General features: G+C 44.4%; 2 protein-coding genes across 4 annotated transcripts; one reads left to right on the top strand and one right to left on the bottom strand.

Annotated features, from left to right (window-relative positions):
• Positions 1 to 695: 695 nt before the first annotated feature.
• slx4 (SLX4 structure-specific endonuclease subunit homolog (S. cerevisiae)) lies at positions 696 to 17,720 on the top strand. 3 transcript variants are annotated; one of them, XM_030060234.1, is made up of 14 exons: positions 696 to 755; positions 1,248 to 1,781; positions 2,722 to 2,929; positions 3,103 to 3,321; positions 4,384 to 4,616; positions 5,191 to 5,486; positions 5,882 to 6,146; positions 10,176 to 10,375; positions 10,704 to 10,850; positions 11,394 to 11,563; positions 12,312 to 14,836; positions 15,692 to 15,791; positions 16,031 to 16,351; positions 16,795 to 17,720. In XM_030060234.1, exons 2-14 carry the CDS (start codon positions 1,313 to 1,315, stop codon positions 17,171 to 17,173), a joined length of 5,532 nt encoding a protein of 1,843 aa, XP_029916094.1. In that variant the 5' UTR covers positions 696 to 755; positions 1,248 to 1,312; the 3' UTR covers positions 17,174 to 17,720. The 3 variants fall into 3 exon arrangements, with proteins under 3 accessions (XP_029916094.1, XP_029916258.1, XP_029916176.1); XM_030060398.1 differs by lacking the exon at positions 696 to 755 and adding an exon at positions 842 to 892; XM_030060316.1 differs by lacking the exon at positions 696 to 755 and adding an exon at positions 846 to 908.
• A 98-nt stretch (positions 17,721 to 17,818) lies between these two features.
• Positions 17,819 to 22,968, bottom strand: mcrip2 (MAPK regulated corepressor interacting protein 2). The gene is made up of 5 exons (XM_030061031.1): positions 22,366 to 22,968; positions 22,125 to 22,194; positions 20,558 to 20,691; positions 19,301 to 19,408; positions 17,819 to 18,361 (listed from the first exon to the last, which is right to left on the bottom strand). Exons 1-5 carry the CDS (start codon positions 22,418 to 22,420, stop codon positions 18,291 to 18,293), a joined length of 438 nt encoding a protein of 145 aa, XP_029916891.1. The 5' UTR covers positions 22,421 to 22,968; the 3' UTR covers positions 17,819 to 18,290.
• Between the last annotated feature and the right edge of the window lie 666 nt (positions 22,969 to 23,634).

The following is a 23,634-nucleotide window of genomic DNA, read 5'->3' as shown; positions in this document are numbered from 1 at the left end:
GCATTAACATTTTCTCACTTTTCTCTCTTGTTTAAACACTCTCAAAGTTCAAACCTTCGTAGAAAAATAAGTCCAGTATTATAGAATGAACGCATTCTGTACTGTACAGGAGACACGGCACGGAGGAGGTTGATTGAAATGGTCTACAGTCCCTTAGCCAATCAGGACGCAGAACACAATGCGCTGTTAAAAAAAAAAAAAACATGCAAAATTGCACTAAAAAAAATCCGCGAAACTGCGTGGCCGCGAAAGGTGAACCGCGTTATAGCGAGGGACAGCTGTATATGCACTTTACATACACTGGGATGCACGGTTGAGTTATTGTCCCACAGGTCTAAATTATTGCATAATAGTTGACATATGTCAGCGCAAACAAACGAGCCTCAGTTTAGTTTTCCTCTTAGTTTGCCTCTTTTTGCACGAATGGAATAGTTTTTCTCCGTTTTACGCCTTAACGTCACCATAATAAAGCAGTTACAACTGATGCGAGCAGCCCAGCTGAGGTAATTAATGCTTTTCTAGGGGTAACATGTTTTTATTTGTGGATGCTTGGATTATGAGGATAGCCCAGTGAAGGTCTTTTTATTCTATCTACGTCTGCCTATGTACATGAACATAGCCTGTACACAGTGTTTAATTATTTAAATAAACCAGGTTTTGTAACTCAACCGCACCTCGTCATGTGACTTGGAAGGACCGCATTCGCGCGAATGATCAGTCACATGACCGGAAAGTGCGAAACGAAGCGCTCGAACGTGAGTACTTTAAAAATAAACCCTGAAGTCTTTAGGCCTGTTTTTATGTCCCAACAGCTAGCATAATTATTTTTAACCAATGTAACCGATAAGTAAATAGCAGACGACGAACGCTCATCTGTCCAGATAGGCGGAAGGTGGAGAGAATATGAAGTAAATGTTGTTTTATGCTGATGTCGGTGTTGGTGCCAAGAGGAAGCTAGCTGTGCACCGGGGCTCAGAAACGCCTCTTTCAGAGCCCCAAACGATGTTCAGAGCCTCTTTTTGTTTGATTTTACCTCCTGAACATACTGTTGTAGTTGTGGTTTGATGTTGAGGATATAGTGTATAATTGCCTTGTGTATTTGGGAATGTCATAGTGAGCACCGTGGAGCTCAAAACAGTATTTTCCGTCTTGCTAGTTGACGTCTGAAACTGAGTTATCCCCCTGGAGCCCGTGCTGACCCCGAGCCGGACTCTGGGAAGCTTTGCCCTAACATGTTGTCCTTGCAGGGTGAACACAATACGATCGCTGACATGTCGGCGTAGCCTCAGTGTGAGGAGAAAGCACATCCATCATGGACGACTCGGACCAGGACTTCGTCGATCTTTATTCAAAGCTGCTCAAACGAGTCCGCAGGAAAGCAGGCGAGCCCGGGCAGCCCAGCAAGGCAGAGGCTCGGTCCTGCAGCCAGGCGGCCACCGGAGACAAGAGGAGGAGACACCAGAAAGAGACGGACCCGGACGCGAAGCGTGTCAGTGCAACCCAGCCGCTTCCCTGTGGCACCGGCGCTGAACCCAAACCACCAGCGGTCAATGGAGGGCTGGCTGACGACCCGGGACACACCGGCTCGTCGGTTTCTGTGGGCTCTGGTGCGCCCGAAGCGGAGGAGGTGGTTGCGACAAATGTAAGGGCCAAAGACAAAGTGCTTTTGAGAATGCAGCAGTTCAAGAGAGCCAGTCCACAGAGGATAGCGCATCAGAAGATCAGCCAGCTGCCAGGCAGTGAAAGCGACTGTGTTCCTCCTCTGCCGCCGCAAAGACGAGGTAATAAGATGCCATCTGTGCTTTGAGCAGATTTCCACTGTCTATCTCTCACAGCGTCAGCCCCCTGTTTGCTGAAGATGATGAAGGTGTGCTCTTCCTCATGCCTTTTCATGAGTTTTTACATTTTCATGATCCATTACTCAGGCGGTGCAAGCTATTTTCCTGTCTTTGGCTCTCATGGCTCGCACACAGGTTTTCTTGTCTGAGCTCTGGCTTGTGTGCACATGGGTCCTCCATACAGGACATGAAACAAACTTGTCCTAACTCCACCCTAACCAGTATGGGATGGTGGGAAAAATCAGTTCACTTACAAATTGTGATTATTATTATTATTATTATTATTATTATTATTATTACGTTTCTATTATTCAAGGTGGGAAAAGTGCAGTTCAGAATGCAACAGCTTTACCTTAGCACAGTTGAATGAAAAGTCAAGCTTTGTGGTAACACACCCAACATGCTGCCCATATCAGGTTCAGATTCCCAAGGAAGAAAACATCATACAGTTTTGAGTGGCTGGTTGTTTTATTTATTTATTTATTTGTTAGCCCTGCAATAAATGATAGAAATTCAAAAATCAATTTGGCTGTCATGCTCATGATAATTGTCTTTTTAAGTATGATTCAGCTGTTTTCTATAGTGTTAAAAAAAAAAAAAAAAAAAGTTATTCTATAGCACAATATCATCAAATCAAATGACAATACTTCCAGTAATTACATGATAACAATACATGAACTGGCACCCAGGTATCATGAATGGTATCATATTGGGCGGTCCGTGCTGAGTCCCGTTCCTAATAACCAGTATCAGAAAAAGCTAGTAGTTGTAGTTATAGTGACATAATTTTTTAGGGATTTAACAATCCCTTTTCCCTTCATTGTTGACTGTGAAATCATTGCCCCAGCATGCCCCTCACTGTATTTGTGTCTCCTGTATGCAGATAGTCCAGAACCAGCCACACCTGGCCTCCACCAGGAGCCCCAGGATAGTGATGAGGTGCTGGCCCTCAGGCTACAGCAGGAGCTGGACAGGGAGGCGGCCGAGGCTCAGGTGGTGGACCTGGAGGACAGAGGCCTCTTCTTCTGTCAGCTCTGCCACAGAGACCTGTCCCACATGTCCCCCGAGGGGCGCACACAGCACCTCAACCGGTCTGGATATATAAATCTTCATTCTAGGCATCTGAGCATTTGAGAATGTGCACAACTGATGCATTTAGTTTCTTTGAACTACCATCCTGAATGCTAGTTTAAGATGTTTTTGGCTCTGCCTTAATGATTGTTTGCCTTTCTCTGGGTTTTGTTGAATTAAATGCCTTTTGCAGGTGTTTGGATGAGAATGAAGACAGTGCCCCAGCCCCTCCTCCTGCTCCCTCTGGGGTTTCTGACTGTCCCATCTGTGGCAAAAAGTTCAAGTCCCAGAAGAGTCGCTCTGCCCACCTGAAGCGTTGCTCCTCAGAGATGGGTGTGTCCCCAGCCGTGCTGCTGCAGGCTCTGCAGAGACAGGCTACCGAGGCCCAGGCAGACAGCACTGCAAACCAACCGTGAGTCAGCCTCAGTGGCCTCTACCCATCCAGTCACTCCTCCAGCTGTGTGCTCGCACTATGAGGAACGTGGTCAAATGTTATGTGACCAGGGGAGAGGTTTCAGTTGCATCTGTGAATTGGTTTCATGCAGCCACAATGTTTTGACCAAGAAACATAATCCAGTCATTTATATTCTCTGCTCTGGTGTTGCCTTTCATAATATACTGTTTTGACAAGTCAAAATAAGTGGCATTAAGTAGAACTGAGAAACAATTAACAGGAAAGAAACAATTTTAGATTATACCATCAACTAATGGATGCAGCCATTCTCCAAGCATAGTTTTGGAGATGTTTATTTCTGTAATTTGTAAAGCAGAAGCTGAAATGAAGCGCTTTGAATAGCTAGGATCAACTTCTCATTTGGGCTGGGTAATATATTGATATAATGATCTTTTTGTATCAGAGTAGATATTTTCTGGGGTTTCTGGATATTGTATATATATCATAAGTGTTGTCTTTTCCTGGTTTTAACGGCTGCATTACAGTAAAGGAATGCAATTTTCTGTAATGATTAGACTGTTCTAGCTGGTCTGTTTTTGCCTCTATCTGCTTCGTCATTATAACCACATTATTGATTGTTAGTGAAAAATCTTGTGTGTGTAAATATCACATGAAGGCACCAGTAGTCAACCCTAAAATATTGTAACAATTTCAGTATTAATATATTGGTCAAAGATATTATAATATTTGATTTTGTTTGTATCACCTAGCCTTGGTTCTTGTCCATTTCATGCCTCTCTGGTAGAGTTATCCGAAAAGTTAAGCTGTGGGCAGTGGCCACCCTTTCTAAGATGGCAATCTTGTTGACCATCCACACTTCAGCCAAGCTTTCCTGCTTGCTCAACTCTGTAGTCAGTGAACGGACTTCTGGTGACTTGTTGATTGTCCTGCTTACAGCATGAACACAGGATTAAACCGTTACAATAAAAGGAGCATACGAGTACCTGAAGTTGTCTAAGTCATCAAATGTACTTTGTCTTCTATATTAACTTTTTGTCTCTTCTTCTGTTTTTCATTCAGTGCAGCACCTGAAGGCACCAAGAGAAAGGCGCCATCTGAACCAGGCATCCCAGCAAAAAAGAAGCCCAGGAAGAAGACCCAGCCTCTGGATGAGGACACCATGCTGGCCCTAGCTCTTTCATCCTCCCTGCTAGAACAGGAGAGGGAGAGGGAGGTGGAGAAAGAGTTTCAGAGGGAGACTGCTGCGTCTCACACCTCCATGACCCCACTGTTGAAGTGGAGACCAGATGCAGGTACAGTAGCGTCTCCAACACCTGCTCGCTAACATTCAGTCCACATTTCTGCTTGGTCTTGGTCAGTAGCACAAAAGATAATCACAACTAATGCTCTGCATTTGTAAACATGGGACGGTTGGGTGTTATGGTGACTAGGGTCACTGTGTATCCACCCTTCGGTCCGTGGCCAAATGGTTTCTCAAGTCAGCCAGCTGTGCCAGGCTGTAGAGTTCCAGAAAGGCCCAAAAAAGACCATACAATTACTCCAGACATCATGAATGAAACAACTGCACTGTGGGTTCAAAACTCCAGTATTTACTGAATGATTTCCTAGATCTAATGCACTTGTTCTCAGTTGTGCTAGTGTCCTGTGTGAAAGCAGCCTGAAGCAGTGAACACTGATAAAAATCTCACCCTTCCTGCATTACTCTCCTGGCTCTGTGACTTCCTTGAGTCATGGAACTAGATAGATACTTCTTTGATGAAATCAAATGAGACATTAAATACATCATCAAGCTATTTCCATGTTTACAGTCATACAGATGTGGACAGCATACAAACCCTTTCCTCTCTTTGACACCTCTTGCTGCAGGTAAGGGGCGTGGCAGGAAGAGAAAGGGCGGTGTTCCCCGCCCTCCCCCGCTGCTCCTTATTCAAGATGCCGAGGCGGCCCTGAGGAGGATTCAGGAGCGTGTCTCTGCTCTCCTCCTATGCGGCAGGGCCCCCTCACCTCCCACCCCCAAACGCTGCCCCAGCAGCCTGTCTGCCTGGAGTGGTGACGCCCCCCTCTGGGAAAAGAGTGCACTGCGGGATGGAGGGCCCAGCTGTGAGTCTGAGTTCTACACCCCGGAGCTCAGGGAGTTCATAATGCCTCAGGATGCAGGAATGGTGAGAGATGAACAACACTTTTACACCCTGTCTTGTTTATTATCTGAATGAGACATTGATGCCACACCAGCCAAATTTTAGTAAAGTTTTGGCCAGAAATTGACAGCGCCCCCACCACACAATGACTATTCTATATTACCACTCAAATTTGGCATGTAAATATAGAAAGTGGCTGGAACAGTGAAAGCGTTTGATGAATCAGTCACTTTTTCCTGTGGACTAAAATGTTCCTGTTTCTGTTTCTGTTCCTGCCTTGCATTCACAGCAAATGTTGGTAACTGATAGTACCATGTAATGACATTGCTGAATGAAGTAAATTGATTCCTGAATTGAAATGCAGTGACATTGACCAAATATATGTGTACAAAAAAATGTCTGTTGCCCTTCATTCCTAGACTGATACAGTCTCCTCAACCAGTGAGAAGCCTGATTCCTCTGTCCAAACTCCTGGTGAAGATGCCCCTGTCCCAGTGACTAGGAGCTCCATCATCCCCTCCACCTCCACCTCCTCCTCCAAGACGGCCCCTTCCTCAGCTGCCTCTGCCTCATCCTCAGCAAAGCTCTCAATAGGCAGCCAGGCTGTCAGAGACCTGGTGGAGCTGGCTGAAGACGGAATGACCCTCACCCAGTGGGGTTACACTGCCTCTGGCCCTGCCAAAGGTAACAGTCTAGCTTTCTAAATTAATACTAGTTCACATTTATGTAACTTAAACCAGTGTTTCCCAACCTTTTTTGTCTTGGGGGGGGGGGGGGGGGGGGGGGGGGGGGGGGGGGGGGGTAAACAGCAAAATTTCAGAGACTAATTGCTGTCTGGCACGATTGTACATCTCTCTCTGAACTCTCTTATGCTCCTTTGAAATTTGCCATTAAGTGCTGAGCCCTCAGCATGTTCATAGGTTTTAAATAATGCTATTAAAAGCAATAATCCTAATTTCTTTACTCACTGTTCTATTTCCACTACAGTCCATCAAAGTAGCTTTACAAGAACTAGAAACTCAAAATAAGCTCTAAAACTACAGGAGATACCTTGAATAATCCAACTACATCAAACTATTCTTCAAAAAAATTTATTGTAGTGTCAACAAAAAACAAAGCAAGATATGGCATCAAATAGTGACATACAGTATATGTTTGAGCTGTGCACTGTCCCTTTGAGATCAAATAAGAAAATGAAATGAAACTATGCCACAAAATAATGCAGTTTAAAATGCAAAAAATAGATAACTATCTAGAGACAAACTCAAAATATCAGTAAAATATGAACTATTTCTGACATTAATATCCTGACAGACTTTCTGAAAGAATAAAAAGCTCAGTATTTGCTCCTCCTGTGGTCTGTCCTCTCTCTCCCTCACTGTCCTGCACTCCCTTCAGCTTGGAAACAGTCATTAGCTATTAGCTTAAACAGTGAGCTGAAGGAGGCAGGGTTTGGACCAAGCTTTTCATATTACAACCTTGTGCTTGGTGAACAAGTGGTGTGATAAATGACTCACTGGTTTTCACTTGAGGAGGTTTTCTTGCTAGCTCTCATCAGGCTGCTGCCTCTCCGGCTGAAGGACTGAAAGTTACCGAGCTGCCGCAGCCGCTCTGCCGGGAGCAGGATGCGGACCAAACCACTGTGAGGCATGGGGGGGGGTCATAACTTTTAAACACTTAAAAACCCACTATTTTACATTTATAATTAGCACCGCTTGCATTGCACTTTGATTGAATATTACTATATTATTCAAAATTTATGGATGGAGGGGTCTTGTCCCCCCCGACACCCCCGGGATTTCCGCCTATGTTTTCACGTACCCCCTGCAATGTAGGGTACGCGTACCCCCGGTTGGGAAACACTGACCTACAGAGTGCACTGACACCGATGGCTTCGCCTGACATGTCTGGACAAAGTGCTCACCCTCCATGCATACAACTCAAGAGAGCTCATACAAATACATGACTGACATTTGTGCCTTCAGGGTTTCCGCTACACGGCAAAATAAAAGCCACCACGCCTTCCGAATGATGTTTTTTTTTTTTTTTTTTTTTTTTTTTTCAGATGTTAAAACAATTTAAAGTATATTGTATGGATGGATATATATACACATATATATATATATAGCCCATATTTGCGCACATATACTTACTATAATCAGAATTTGAAATGTTGCACTGAAATGTTACACTACACTGCAATTAACTTTATTTTGAAAAATGAACACCGGAGTCATCACCCGCCTGTTTTGATTCTGCTGCTGCGCGCTCCTCGCAGAGGGAGAGACGAGGGCAAGAGAAAGGTACCTAGGCAAGATTATATTTAATCCATTTTTTTGTTCAAGCCTGTGAAAACGACCCTAATTATCGTTAATGGTTATCGTTAATGTTAACATTGTAGGGCCCTATAATTTCCGCGAACACGGAATCGCGGAATTTGCCAAATGAAACGGAATCTATTTTTAACGCGGGATTTGACATAATTTGAATGAAATGCTGTTTTTGTGTGGAATCTGAACGTTTGTCTGGGGAAAATTACATGGAGGGAAGCAAATCTTGGTGGTGCAACCCCTCAGTCGTTTCACCTGCACCACCAAGAAAACAAAAATACAACAACTGCACCGGCACCGTACCAGTCCAAAAGGCAAAGAAACGTTCCAGCTACAGCAGCACTGACATAGATTGTGTAACGCGAACAGTTGCCACTCCGCGCTATTTTCACTGACTAACACCGGCACACTGGCTTAGCTTGTCTATTCACAGAAGAGGTATCACTTCGGCTTATTTTTCAATCTATGTTATCACATGCATACTACTGCTCATTCATTGGTAGCTGAATTGTAAGGTCTGTTTGATAAGTAATTTACATTTTTAAAACAAATAATACTTTAACATATTGTGACACTGAAGCCCTCCCCCACAGTTTCAAAAAATCCTAGAGGAAACCCTGGCCTTGGTATCACCTGTCATTTCAGTTGATTTTCTTACTGTAAAACATTTCACTTTTGTTGTGAGACGACAGCTGCAGATGTGCACTTAGCCTAAAAATTTCTCTTTGCTCTATCTGTTTAAGACAATATGAGGTAACTTTGCACCTTGGCAGCTCCTAATGGCAGCAAGATAGATAGATAGATAGATTTTATTGTCATTGCACAATCATATACGTATAATAATGCAATGAAATTAGGGCTCAGTCCTTTCGGTGTAACTGTTTGAAAAATTGTAATGTTCCGGTATCTGGACAAAGCACAGTCATGTTCTCATATAGTTATTTACTAACTCAGCTGGTCTGTGATGCTTCACACCAAAGAGACAACAGAGGGAAAAGATCTAACATTGCTGAGCCCAGCTTTGTCTGGACAGAGCACAGCTCACTGCTGTTTAGGAGGTTTGGATTTCACTCTTAAATTTAGATTCCTTGCATTCTTTGGGTGGAGAAGCATTCCTACCCGACACCAGGAAAATAGAATCAAACTATGGGGTTTGAAGTAGTGGGGTAAAGCCCTAAGGATAAGGGGAGAAGCCATTCTTCTCTATAGCACCCCATCCTTTTTTATTAAGGCTGACAGGACGTGCAAATGTTTACATGAGAAAGCTGACTCTAAAGAATTCAGGTCGTCATGATCTGCATCTCACATTTCTACCTTCTCTCAAATCCACAAAAATGTGGTAAGTCACAGGTCTGGTAGGGTCTAAATGAATTCTGAAGTTGAGAATCATAATTTCTTGTCCCCATCAGTGGATTTATAGCAGTGATATATTATATTTGTCATGTTTGTGATAGAGTTTTATAATGCATATCTCTGTATGATGCGTATGTCTGTTTAACAGAAAGAATGAGTGACTTAATAGTATAGTATATTTGATGATCAATAAGACCAGTGAAGTGAAACGTCCTTAACAAATAAAAGATAAATGACAAATGAAAACCGGTATGAGCTTGTCTGCCGCAGCAATCAGTCCAGTACAGTCCAAAGTCAACATGAATAAAATCTGATATTTTTGTAGCAAAGGCAGACAGCGGTCCGCCCTTTTTCAGTATTTCATAGTCTTCAAAAAAATAGTAGTATTAGTTCTCAACCTTAATAAATAAAAGTTTACTTAAATCTTAAAACAAACCGACATTACAAAACAGAGTGACTCACTTTCAGTTTCTTGAAAATCACATAATTGATAGAGCTTGTCTTGTTCAGCCTGACCAAAATAATGTCCATTTTCCAGATGCAAAGGCAAGATACCACCTGTGTGAAAACAGACGTATTGTTGTGCAATAAGTAAAATTTTGCATAGTTTTCAGTGCAAAACATTTTTTTTAATTAACCACTATACATACTGTTGTCTTCATTTACCTTTTGATTCTGTCCAAATGGCTGATTTCAGAATTAAAAGCTCACTTTGATTGACTTGCTTTTAACTGATTTTATTCACAGTTTTTATTCGGTTCTACTTCTTTTCATTTAATTATTAGTACTTTTATTCATTATTCATTACTTCACTTATGTCTTATATCTTCTATTATGTGATTTTATTCCATACAGTTTACAGCACTTTGCAGAAAATATATTGTGAATTATGCTGGATAACGTTAAATTATATTATTATTTTATTGTGTGTTTTTAAGTTTACTGTAACCGATGGGAGCGTCCTGTCAAGTCAAACTCTCTGTATGTGTTAACTCTATAATTCTGATTTTGATCGTCTGTTCCCCCGCAGACATAGACAACAGCAGCGGTCTGATCCCTGACCTTCATCTTAGTGGATTTGTCCTGGAGGAGCCACAAGAGCAAGCTGACCTCTGTCTGAGTGGCTTCTTGCCAGAAACAACAACCACCTACACGCGACACCCCCACTGCCAAGCAAGGACGCCCACTGGCCATTCAGGAGCAGATAGAGAGCAAGGCAGCCACAAATCAGTAAGACCATTCGTAATAAAATTAAATCATAACTCAGACTGTTATCAACCTGTTCTCAATTTTCCCATTATTCTCCATCACACCTATCAGTTCTGACCAAAATCTTGTTATTTGCTTCACTACAGAACTTCCTACATCTAGCTTGTCTGTGTGTGTGGTTCTCCAGTGCACCACTATAGGACAACAAAACCCATCCAAAGTCATGGCTCTCTTGTACAAATGCCACAAGAACCTGTGTATGGCGCCTGAAAGGACACAGAACCACAACTCTGCATTTGTCCCACAGTCCATTAACCCCTGATGTGTTGTGCTGCCACGTCCCCTGTAGGTGATGCTGTCCAGGCTGGCGTCAGACCTGAGCAGCATGGTGAACAACCCACAGCTCAGTGATGTGCAGCTCCAGGTGGACAGCGGAGAGGTCTACTTTGCCCATTCGTTCATGCTTTACACCCGCTGCCCTCTGCTGGCACAGATGGTAAATACTTGACACTGTATTTGATGGCAACCATAATTGTGCAACCCAAACAGCAACCCTTTATCTTAATTTGACTAAATGTAGATACAGTTTGCCAGTATATAAAAATTCAAACCTTTTGCAGTTCACAATAAGGCCATGGTAAATCTGCTTTAACCTCTACGGCTCTATTGGTTCCATTAGTGAGTTTGTCATTGCTTTACAGCCAAGCTTTGTTCAACCCCTCAGAACTTTTTTTTTATTATTATTACATTTTTTGTTTGATATAATGTTTCAGCCATAAAACAATGACAGCTTAGGTTTGAATATTTCACACAGTTGAAGTGTGATGTGGCTTGAGAGGTGTTGCAACCAGCAGATACACAGCATGTATGTTACATTATTTTATACCATGGAAACAAATGTTTTTCTAACTTTGAAGCTACTTAAGGGGAGATATGAGGGGAAATCAGACTTCATGGTTTTCATGGCTGCCATCCTTACTTTTTCCTTGCCTGTCTTTCATCTCATAACTCTCTCTTTTCCACTCTCCCCCTGTCGCAGGTACATGACAGTGGTTTCGGAGTGCAGGAGGAAGGCATGCCTGCTGCCCAAAGGATTTTGGTAGGGGAGGTTCCAGGACAGGCGGTGTACAGTCTGCTTCAGTACGTCTATACAGCCCACTGTCCTATCTCAGCATCCCTGCTGCCTCATCTTCTGGAGCTGGCATCCAGGTCAGTAGGAGATTTAAAAACCCTATAAATGCATCCATACAGCATCTGTGCACACAGTGGTGCCCATAAAGAACCTAACACCTTACAGTATCACAATCAACTAAAAAAAAACGTAACCACATACACTGGAACAATCTTTATTTTAACCAAGCCTTGATCAAGTAATAATTCTATGCATGGATATTCCAAGCAAAAACTGCAGAATCACTGGGATTCTCTCCTCAAAATTTATACTAACAAGTTGAGTTTTGTTTGTCAGAATGTTTTTTTTTCTCCTTTCATTCCAGAATGAGAGGTTCATACCTGGATAGCACACATATGTAGGTCTGTTGTAGGTTGTAGATCAAAGATCACAAATCAGCTGAACTTGAGAAAAAGCGTCTTGCCCACCTATGTCCAATGTAGGCATGCCATCGGAGTTGTTCTATGGAGGCATGACTTCAGAACTCCAGACTACATGGTGATGATGTAGGAAAGACATCAGAAACAGAAACATAGATCTGATGATGTGCAGTAAACTATATAGAGCCAATATAAATACAATTGACTCATTCATCAGTTTAACATCGGGTACACAAAGGGCCAATGTTTGTGTGCTCTCTGGGTATTATATGGCAATGATGGTTGAGAAAATGTAGGAATTTTTCCAGTGGAAAACAGTTCTCCAGAGGGAGACATTGAATGAAACACTGAATGCAGTTTGTGTGAAAACTCCTCTTTCTTCTTTTTGTATATTTGAACTGTTAAGATTTGACTTGGAGGCGCTCAGGCAGCATTGTCAGCTCTACCAAGAAGAGGCAGTAACCCAGGCAGAAGGAGCAGACTGTGCAGGCCAGGAGCAGCCATCCGAGGAGCAAACAGACCACGCCTTCATGGATCTCCTTCAGTCTATGTGGAATGAAGAGGATGAAGATACAGATGAAGGAAGGGACGGCGAGACAGGGTTGGAAAAAGCAGGTCGAGTTAATGACCTCACATTAGCAGACAAAGAGATATGTGAAGAAAAAGTGAATGAGGAGGAGATGGAGGAGATCTATGAGTTTGCTGCCACACAGAGAAAGAGGGAGGAGGGGAAAGGCAGCACAGAGGAAGAAGAAGAAGATGAGAAAGAAGGAGACCTGGAGATGGAGGACAACGAAGTGTTCACCAAACCAGACATAACAGAGCCTAAAATGATCTCAACAGGCTCTAAGGAAAAAAGTGTGCCACCTGTCTCCAACCTTGAGCCAGACCACAACCTGAATCGCAGCTACAGCCGCCTCTTCTCAGACTCCTGGGGGGTGTATGAGGAAGAAGACCCCTCCTCCCCACCCTCCAGTTCCTGTCGCAGTAAGACACAAACCTGTCAGTCTCAACACCTTGAGCACTCAACTACTACGGACAAGGGAAAGACACAGTTCAACAGAACTTGCCTTCAGTCCTCAGCTAGTGAAATCATTGACCTTTCAATCAGCCCTCCACCCAGTACATCCAACCTGCCTCTCCCAGGTTTGTCCCCTGGTGAAGTTGGTAATGGAGGAGATGAGCGAACAGATAGCATTGATACAGACTTCTCCAAAGAATGCGCTCTTTCTAGAGATGAAAGGCCCAGCCAAGGTTGTCGCAGTATTTGTGCTGCCCTTTCTCCTGCTTCACCTCAGAACAGAAAGGAACCTGAGCTAATAGTTCTGTCTGACTCAAGTGAAGAGATGGAAGTAGATCTAGCTGCTGCCAGTTCCCGTAGACCTTCACCATGCACCAGTCAGAATGTGCAGAACTTCACCCAGATCAAACCCCAACCAGTGCCGCAACCTAACGAGGCTACCTTGGAGAAGAAAGAGTCATGTAGTTTTGGGCTCAGTCCCAGCACTCCATCTGCATTCCCAGTTCCAGGTCGATCTGGTTTTAGTTGTGATGCTCTGGAGCAGAGTCCAGTAGACTGTTCTCCGGAAGTTTCCTGGCTCGTTCCAGCCACGCCAGTACAGCCCAGCAGAAACACCATCACCAGCTCCACTCAGACGCACAGCAGCATGCGCAGGACGCAGCTCTTCCCCAAAGCCAGTGTTTCACCGTCCTCATCCCCTGTGTTATCTTCTCCAAGGTTATCATTAAAGAGCAGACGTCACAAATCCGACACAAATCAGACACAGGCAAGTGTTTCCAGGAAACTGGAGAAGAACTTCCCTTGTAGTTCTGGGATGGCTCTTAACTGTGCTGAAAAAAACAATAGAAGTAGTGATGTGAATATGGACAGAGAGGTGGAGTCTAGTGATAACTTCCCACTTTTTGCAGGTCCCCATAAGTGCTCACAAGCCTCCAGCTTTACTTACTCCCTTCCCTTCCAGTCCCAACAGGGGGCCTCCATGCAGCCAAACCCTCTTCACATCCAGTCTCAGCAGTACAGCAGCACTCCCCTACACACAGATTTACACAAACCCCCTGTCCATCTTCCTGCCTCCCCCGTCCACTGTGACCCTGAGAGGGAGAGTTCGTTTGGTCAAGTGAAGGAGCATTCTGACAGAGAGATAGGAAGTCTTCGTCTTTCCTCATCTAACCTCTCAGACTCACCATCCTCTTCCTCGTACAGAGGCCTTTCAACTTCAACACAAAGAGGATCTACTGCTGACAACACAGGAACTAAACTGACAGGGCAGACCAAAAATGAAGCCAGGGGAATTAGAAATGACACAGGAAATGGAATAATAGAGAGGGAAGAAGAAGGTAGAGGGACTGCAGGAGAGCAGAAAGAAACGTCACTGAAAGGTAATGCAGAGGATGCTTTAGGCGGCAGCTTCCAGCAAAGTTTCACGATTATGGACGAGCCTCCCATGGCTTTCAACGACTCATGGGGCCTCGATGTTGGTGCAGACAGAGAGGGAAACCCAGGTGTCCGCTTCAGTCTGAGGCTGGAGGACAGTGGAGGAAGCAGCCCACATGATCGCAGCCCTGGACAGGGAGGAACAGCTGGGCTATCTTCATCTACCACCTCTCAACATCCCAACACAAGTCATGTCATCGAGTCATTCCAGTTTCACAACCCTGGGCAACATGTTAACTCCACTCCACCCAAATTGCGCACCACACAACCATCTTCCTCGCCTACATCCAAAATGCCTGCCCATACATGCTCCCCCTTGACCCCTCCTCCACCTGACACGACTACCCCCACCCCACCGCATGTCAATGGTAGCCTCCTGGACAGCAAGTTATGGGACAGCTGGAACGAGGAAGAGGAGGAAGAAGCTCTGCCCCTTTCTCAGCGGGTGAACCCTCAGGCTCATTTAAAAACCCCAGGTATGAAGGCTTGTTTGGTGCAAAGATGAAGCAGTGTTTGTCTGATATACCAATTCATAAAAACTGATGTACTAGAAAGACTCGCCTGCTGTGAGGCAACAGTATTAACCACAGAAGCACTGTACCAGCCCCAAACTGCAAATGATAAGTTACAAGGAAAAATCTATCCTAAAACTCATAAAAACTCCACTAAAACTATTTTGTTAGTTGGTGTTTTTTTTCCTGTGCATAACTGGCCAAAATGTGATATTTCCAGTGCAGCTACAAGTAGAATCTGACATTGGAATATTTTTAAGTCATTAAAAACATCATTAGACTCACCGTTTTGTTCAGCGATCACACATGAAGAAATCCATTGTAGAAGAGGCACAGATAACCAATTTTGCCACCAACAGTTGCCTTTATAGACCAAAATGCAGTGCAGCCACAAGACGAGTAGAGGCTTGGGTAAGGGATGTGGTTCTGATTGCCTACTAATGTTCATGAGCTAGTTAGCTGAATAGTCACATTTATCTGCCGTTACTCCCTCCTTTGTTTGAAGCAGCAAGGTTGTCCGTGGTCATTCACTAGCTGAAGTAAATGACGCAGGTTTAGAGAAAGTGGGTACATCAAAGAAGTCATTTGGAGCACTTGCTGTGATGAACTGGACATCACTGTTATCTAACAGAACAAGAGTGTCTGAGGGTGGATTTTTGCTTTTAATGTAAAGAAATAATGAAAGGTACATTTGAATGGAGTTTGTGGAGAAAAAGAAAACGAAAACTACATTTTGTTTAACATCAGGCACTTAGAAATTGTGGTGCAGAAACCATCGAGCATTGTCTGAGCTTACAGAATGTCCTGATGTCTGTCTAGTTGCACCTCGGAGAAAAAGGCGCGGTCCCATAGTGCCCATCACTCCCATGCCCAGCTACTCCGACATGGACACGCCGGAGCTCAAGAGCAAACTCAACAGGTCAGTCGGTTCAATCTCATCCCCACCCACACAGAAAAGCAAGTTAAGGAAGGACACAAGCTTGTGTGTGTTATTTTTTCTAATCAAGGCTGTTAACTTAGGAACATATCCTATTACCACCCTCGATGTCAGCCTAGTCTGCTTGTCTGTTTCCACTCTCCCTCTTAGGCTATTTTGCCCCGTCCATCTGCTGCTTAGTCTGTCTGTTACCAATGCCAGCTATTTTCTCTTGTGGGCAGGTTTGGTGTTCGTCCTCTGCCCAAGCGGCAGATGATCCTCAAGCTGAAGGAGATCCACCACTACACCCACCAGCTGGTCAGTTCTGACTCAGAGGATGAGCCACCCTCTGAGGGTCGCACCACTCAGGTGAAGCCCCTATCCAAAACCACAAGTGTGACCAGTAGGCCGGCCGCCTGCGTCCAGGCAGTGAGCTTCAAACTGCCCAGAGCACCCATGACTGTCTCCCCTAGAAAACATAACAGTGAGGAAGATGCTGAGCCCCTGTCTGCCTCACAGGGCTCCAATTCGTCTTCAGCTGCCGCCAGTGAAGAATCTGAACGGTAAGGGTTTTTAAAGATGTGCTTCGTATCTCAAATATTAGGCTATGCCTATATCATGAGTGTTTTTTGACGTTGTAGATGTTTGCAGTGGTCTAAAACATGACACAGCAATAAAGCTGCACTTAGTAGCTTCCCATATTGGTGGGATCAAATGACAAGCAAGAGGTAACTGAACCCCCCAGTGCAGCAGCCTGTTGCAGCAGTGCTGTCTGTAATGTCTTTATACCAACAGAAGAAAAAAAGGCCAAAGATCTAGGATTTGCAAGTCCAGCTTTCTCCTTCTCATCGCTGTTTAGGAGGCACTGTGTATTTAATCTTAAAGTTCAATTTGTCATTTCCTGTGGATGGAAAAATTACCATTCTTAACATCAACAACCTATTTAACAAATCTACAGGGCGATTTTGACTCTGGAGGATAAATCCATCTATTTCTGTGTCTGCAGGTCCAACCCAGAGTTGTGCCTCTCCTCTGACAGCGACACAGATAGTGACGGAGGCGTGACAGCATCTCAGGCAGCTTCCCGCCTCCAAGATCGCCTCCGGGCGGTGCGCTCCTTCATCCTGTCCGACTCAGAGCTGTACAGTCAGATCCTCCAGTACCAACCTCTGGTCATTTCCCAGCTCCAGGAACGGCTCAAAGCCGCCGGGATCCGGCTTGGTGCCTCCAAGCTGCTGGACTACCTGGACTCCCAGTGCATCACCTTCACGACAGCCAAGCCCGGCCACACCGCAGCCAGCCGCAGGCGGGGCAGGAGGGCGAAGGCAGCAGGTGAACGCCATGTGAGAGGGAGGAAGAGAGGAGTTACAGCCAGGGATTATTAAAACCTTGGGACTGCAGGAAAGGTTTAAGTGGAAACTAATTTTGCTACTGTGAGATTTACTGCAGTGTGTTGTGAAACTTTTCTGAAAATAATGTTTTATAATTATTCCTGGTTACCTTGAAACAAACCCAGACTGAAGGCTGAGCCTTGAAACTGAAAGAGCATGAAAGTTCATGGATAAAAACAAGTTTTACCATTTTAATGAAAATTATCACTTTAATTTACAAAAGGTTTTGTGTATCTTAATGTTTTTTTCAAATGTTGCATAAATTCTGGTTGTGAAAATAAACAAAAGTGCCAAGTGTCTTTTTGCCACAGCTGAAGATAAAAAATAGTGGATGCTTCTGTTTTCATATCCAGTAGTATGGCATAGCCAGTCTTGATCAGTCTCAGTATACAAATGACTAATTATTATATTTGACATCACAATGAATAATCTTCAGCTTCTGTGATATGACCTGGTTGAATCATATTGTCATATTGCTGACAAGCATATTAATCTGAATACCATCCAAAGTCTTCAAACCTAATCAAGAAAAGGTTTAATTCTGTCTATGAATTTGGACTGACTCAATTAAAAAACATGAGACCATATTATTCAACTAAACAAGAGGATAAAAACAAATAATTCCAGTACACAGGGAAATTTTGGAAAACATTTTACTTTTTTTTTTCTTTTGCTCTTCAGTAGTTTTATATCCAAAGATCAGCCAAGAAACGCATACAGCTGAGCTGAGCACACTTGAGGAAGGAGGCAGGTTCTTAAAACATTTGGAAGAAAAATCTCAACTCTTCTATCTGACAGGACATTCAAGTAGAGAGAGGACCCCCTCTTGTCAGCGCAACATCAGGTCCACATGGTCAGAGTTTATAGTCAGGCTGTTTGTTGCAAAGGGGGGTGATTTTGTATGTTGCACAGCCAGGGTTCTCTACATGAGCATGAAGCGCAACGATGTCAAATCACAGATTCCAAGGTTCGTACAACCCACGGCAACGCAGCCCCCAGTGACGGACTCGGCTCTCTGCATCCTCACGATGCCTTCACTGCTGGACCTACGAGGCCGCTGAGGCTCTTCATCCTCCCAGCTCTTCCTCCCCCAGCTCAAAGCCTAACCCAGTCATGACAGGTTGGCAATGTTGGCAAGGAAACGCTGGGCCCACCACTCCTCCAGGTCTATGGGCACAAAGTCTGCACAGAGACAAACACAAAGCCGTGAATTCATGGCTAATATGTTACTTGTGTTTTTCTGCTTTTCACGATGAGTGGTGAATTAACTTATTGGTGCAGTTGCATAGAAGACAAGCCAGAAAAACCACACAGGGGACTAAGAAAAAGGTCATGCTAACCCTAAAGTGAGAAACAAAATAAATAGCAAAGATGAACATTTTCATATTACATTTCATAAAACCATAAGAAAATCTATGATGTGATATTTTCAAGCCATGTGGACTATAAATCCACATCTGCCCCACCAATTAAATTGGAATGGGTGTTACAAACTGAGGCACTGGCCTTTAATTGACCTTTATTTCCCATCACACAATCTGACAAAAGGCTTACTGGAGCTGAAACGCATCCAGCAGCATTAAACTTCAACTGCCACGGTGAAATGAAGGCTTTTAACCTTTCTTCATCACAACAGAATGCCTTGGATCCTGTTTCTTTTCTTTCTTTTTTTTCCAAAATTGAACCTCCTGTTCCCTGCCCCCGTCTCTCAGTGCAGGGATCAGCAGGAGGAACAGGAGCAGACAGGTGTGGCCGGTGGGCGGGACAGGAGACGCTACAATCAGCAGCCAGGGCAGGTTTATCAAGAATGGTGAGTTCTTTATAGACATGTCAAGAGTTAAAAATTAAAGCTGACGAACTATTGCAACAGTTGCCCTCTTGCTACAGACAAAGCGGTGCCAAAACACACTTAGTGTGTAATACCAAGGCAGAAAAAAGTGAGTAGTGACATAAGATGTCATACATGTTCCCATTCTGCGGTTGAGAATTTTAGCCAAACAGAATGGAGACTGTGATGAGGAACACCAAACATGCAGGAGAAGAATAAATGTGAATTGTAGTGCAATTGGGGAAAAAAATGACCCATGTAGGAAAATACAGCAAAAGCAAAGAGAGACGTACTCTTCATCACAGGACTGGGGGTCTTTTCGGTGTACTGCACGGGCCCCTGGCCACCAGCCGGCTTCCCACCATCACTGTCGCCCAGCTTCTGCTCCACCTCCTGCCAGGCTGCGCACCAGCAAACCGGTATTAGAGAAAACACAGTTAACACTTGAAATCCACGTATTCCTCCACAACAAGGAGGACATTTTAAATCTCATCAGAATTCACTTATTTTGGGGGAGGGATGCAATCCTGATGTATTTCTGCTGAGAAAAAAAAAAAATTTCCTGCTCACATCACTTGCACTCACATTTCTACAAAATACACACAGGAGAAGCCTCTATTAAACATTTACTAAAGCAGAAATGCACAGGTTGAGACTGAGGGTAAAGTGACTAATTTTGCATCAGATATTCCACTGGTAGGATTAAGTGAATATACTTCAAATAAATTTGTCAGCATTTAAATGAAAATAGCGCAGCCCAGTGCCCTTGAACCAAGGCCAGAGCGGCGTGCAGGGTGTTTATCAGCTCTGAGTGAAGGGCTTCAGCTTCACCCGCAGATAAGCTCAAGGTTCTGCTTGTTTTAACAGGCGGTTCAGTTGGAACACACAGTAGAGTGTTGGGAGGCGACTGTGCACAAAGTGGCCTCAAACTTTGAAAAAGCGACTAATGTGACGATAAAAACGTCAGTGAGGATTATGACTGACGTTTAAAGCCATGGAGACATTTGTGAATTTCTTAAGATATTTTAAAAGGAATTGTGTTGTAAACTCCAGTGACAATTTTGGGCTCGACATCTGGAGACAACTTGCAAATGAAGGCTGCTGCATGAGAAACGGACAGGTTTTCTCGAGGTCTGAGTGCTGCAGAAAAATGAGGAGCTGCTCTCAAACTAAACCTTTCTGCTCACAATGGCACGCCACTGAGCAATCTTTTCTGGCAGCGATCCAAAAGTAACATAGATGCTGGTTCATGCTGATTCAGCTCCACAAGTCATTCACTTTCACCAGGGCATGAAGTATTAGTGACCTGCACCAGAGACGGGCCACTTGTGCACTCCTGCTCCTGCACAGTCCTGGGTGTTGGTGACGACTGCCAACACTCTCTTCACCGACTCTGGACAGCAGCTATTGTCTACTTGACTGATTATTTTCATGAATGTTGGCTTTTCAGAATGGGTGAAGTATCCCTCTAATTCCCATTTCTGAGGGCCCTGGCCAAGGTTCAATGTGACCTTCTCCTTCAGCCACTCAGATCAAAACTCAGCACTCACCTTCATAGACAAATCTGACGTTCTCTTCGTGTGCAGGGGTGAAACCTTCTGCAGGGCTGTCCGCTTTCTGCGCGGCCGCCGCGTGGTAGCGCTTCCCGTTGAGCCGATTGAACACTATCTTAGGGGGCGGAGAGCTGGAAAATTCAGACAGCGGGTTGTATTAGAGGCAGACCTGTGGGAAAGTGCTCACAAGGGGGTTGGTCAACATAATTCCTAACCAAAAAAAATGCCCAAAGTGACTGACTGGACTGGATTCCTCCTTGTAGGCCTTTTGAACGTCAGTGCAAAATCATATATCAGGAGTCCGGAGCAAATCTGCTCTTTGATTATGAGGGACTAGAATCAAACTGGTGCCACATGGTGCCACCGAGTCTGTGCTTGACTGGTTATAGTAATTACAAATAATAGAAATATATACCATCAAAGCAACACAATGGGCACAGAAAAGGCAGGGAAGGCAGGTTACATCACCTAAAAACGGCCTTTACATCTTTGGAGTCTTTTTTGTTGTTGTTGTTTTTGCTTCACATTAAATGCCTTTGACCAATTTAATGGGGACAAGTGGGTAAGTATAAAATTGATGATGGTCACATTTGGTGCTCGGTGTTACTTTGGGGTCTGTTTGAACCAAGGCTGTTTTAGCTGCATAAAACACATATGGAATATCAACATTTTACACACATTTGTGTTAGCTGTTTTGGACACTGAGGAACTATGACATGCCATTTCTAATCTTCCAAAAGCCTCCCTCTGCTTTAGGGCCCTCACCTAACATAACCACTGTAGTGGTGCCACAACCACTGATGGCTCATGTGACAACACCTGATTCCTACAAGAGGTGTGATGTTTGTGTGTGTGTGTGTGTGTGTGTGTGTGTGTGTGTGTGTGTGTGTGTGTGTGTGTGGTGGAGAGAGGGGGGGCTATTTAGGTGTCATCAAGAAACAAAGTGCCTGGCACATAAACTTAGGTAACATTTTCATTCTAATCATTTTCTGGAGGCACCAGGAGGGTTAGGTAGTTTATGTGATTTTTTTTAAAATGCTCATTATTGATTATTGAGTGAAACAGTAGGGCAGCGTGGCCCTCAGAGTGGCCCTCAGGTAGTAGGGCCCTCAGCTAACCTTGCAAGGTCACAGTTATGGACGGTAGCCTGCAGCAGGAGAGCATGTTGTTATCGTGTCGCCTCGTTTGATCGTCCAAATCCAAACCACGAGTCACTACTTGGCATGCAAAAAAAAAAAAAAAACTGGCATACGTCGTGCCTCTTGACGGCGCTGAAACAGATGTAGGTGCGAGCAACAAGTAGATAACCGTGTCCTCACTATTTGTGCACCAGTTGCTGATTTTAAAGTCAAAACCAAGTCGGTTATAGGCCTGCCGACAAAACTTGGAAAGAGCCGTGTCCGATAATGGATCTTAGCCAGTTACCTAAGTGCCAACGCTGTTACATGATCGCGCAAAAGCGCACGTGTTGGGTATTTTGAGCTCGCGCTGCCCAATGCAATGGAAAAATAAAGAGAGAGAGAGAGAGAGGGAGAGGGAGAGAAAGCAACTGCGCGTTACTTACTTTGACGTGAGCCAAGATGTCGGTTTAAGCTTCAAATCATTGAGTTTACTCTCAATTTGTTGCGTGGGACCTGAAAGACACAAGTCAAATCGTTAGACGGGCCTGCTCAAGTCTCACCGACCACACTGGCAGACTTTTCCTGGAGGCCGTCACAACTCTGGCGTTTCCCCCGAGTTCAGTAATCCCAGTGCAATCCCGTGTTACATTGCATCACGTTCGGCCGCTCCGGGGAAGCGCTCACCTGTCCTCCGTTGTGTAACAAGTTTACTGGGACCTCTGGTAATTGTGTACATCATGTGAACGCCCGTAATCCCAACTTCAGTGTGGCGTCTGCTGTCCTGTCACTTATCGGGTGCAAATGACTGGAAACACTTTATTTCACACAGTTGCGACGTCCCGTCTTCTGCCAGCTCCCCCTGACGCAGCCACGGTGGACAGGAATATTGCAGCGTGTGTTTTTCCCCGGTGAGCCGGTGTGTCGGGGTCGGCCCGAAGCCTGCGAGCGGCTGGCTCTGTTGACACGGTGCCCGCTGGGATGAAGAGGCGCCCTGCCTTCGCTCCTGGTAAGCAGGTGTTGTGTTTTAATAAAGCGACGGCCGCTGCTCCTGCACAAGGTGGCCTGGCTGTAGGTCATCCAAGGAGAAAGCGGCTCCGCACGCCCGGGATCAGTCGGGGACAAGGCTGCGCTCCTCCCTTCGGGTCGCAGTGTGAGGTGGGAGCTCAGTCCGCTCAGCTCCCCCGATGCTCTGGGTCTGACAACACCTTTCTGCCAGGGTAAAGGGCACCGCACGCTTTGATTTCACCAGGACTCAGTCCGACCATGCTCGACCTAGTCAAGCCAGCCGCGATAACGAGCACGACTTCCGGTCACATTTCAAAGTGCAGGACTCACAATCACAAATACTTCATTGATCCCCCAGGGGAAACTGGTTCATTAGCAGGTGTGAAAGTTCTCAAGAGAATATATTATCAGCATAAGTGAAATCATAAGACGAGAAAAAAAAATAAGAGACATAAAAACATATGAATTAGAATTTGTACAAAAAGCATGTGTAATATGTGCAAGTCTGCATAGTGTGTATGCACAATGTACAAATTTGAAAAGTCTGGCCTCAGCCTGTTATGAGCTTACAGTCTTTATGTTTTTTGCTATCCTCGTTTAGCATATAGCCATGCCCTTTTGTAGCTCTGTGTGACTTGATTTAAAAATCAATCTATCAGTCAATCAATCAGCCATCACTTGTACTGAAGTCCATTTGGTTATATTTTCCTGCCAAAATCACTAAAATGCATGGCATATCATATCTGTCATATTTACACTTTGAAATAGGCTGGGAACAAGTGAGGAGAACTTGAATGGCTTGGGTTTTGTGTTTGAGTCTTAATAAGCGCTCACACTGTGGCCCTAAATTTAACAGCAACATTTGACTTCTCATAATTAAAGAGCTCTTGCTCATCTTCCCTGGTTTGCAGGGGATAAACCACAGAGGTGGAATGATCATTCTGTTTC

This window comes from Myripristis murdjan, chromosome 1 (genome assembly GCF_902150065.1).
Source record: "Myripristis murdjan chromosome 1, fMyrMur1.1, whole genome shotgun sequence".
NCBI lineage: Eukaryota > Metazoa > Chordata > Actinopteri > Holocentriformes > Holocentridae > Myripristis > Myripristis murdjan.
This window is presented reverse-complemented; position numbering and strand designations above follow the sequence as displayed.

Excerpts from the sequence above, each read along its gene's own strand:
- mcrip2 (XM_030061031.1), bottom strand. The coding sequence starts at position 22,420 with ATGATGTACACAATTACCAGAGGTCCCAGTAAACTTGTTACACAACGG. Across the intron at positions 20,692-22,124 it reads ACATCTTGGCTCACGTCAAA|CTCTCCGCCCCCTAAGATAG; the intron begins GTAAGTAACGCG and ends TGAATTTTCCAG. Across the intron at positions 18,362-19,300 it reads CCCCAGTCCTGTGATGAAGA|ACTTTGTGCCCATAGACCTG; the intron begins GTACGTCTCTCT and ends GTCTCTGTGCAG.
- slx4 (XM_030060234.1), top strand. The coding sequence starts at position 1,313 with ATGGACGACTCGGACCAGGACTTCGTCGATCTTTATTCAAAGCTGCTC. Across the intron at positions 5,487-5,881 it reads TGCCTCAGGATGCAGGAATG|ACTGATACAGTCTCCTCAAC; the intron begins GTGAGAGATGAA and ends CTTCATTCCTAG. Across the intron at positions 15,792-16,030 it reads CTCAAGAGCAAACTCAACAG|GTTTGGTGTTCGTCCTCTGC; the intron begins GTCAGTCGGTTC and ends TCTTGTGGGCAG.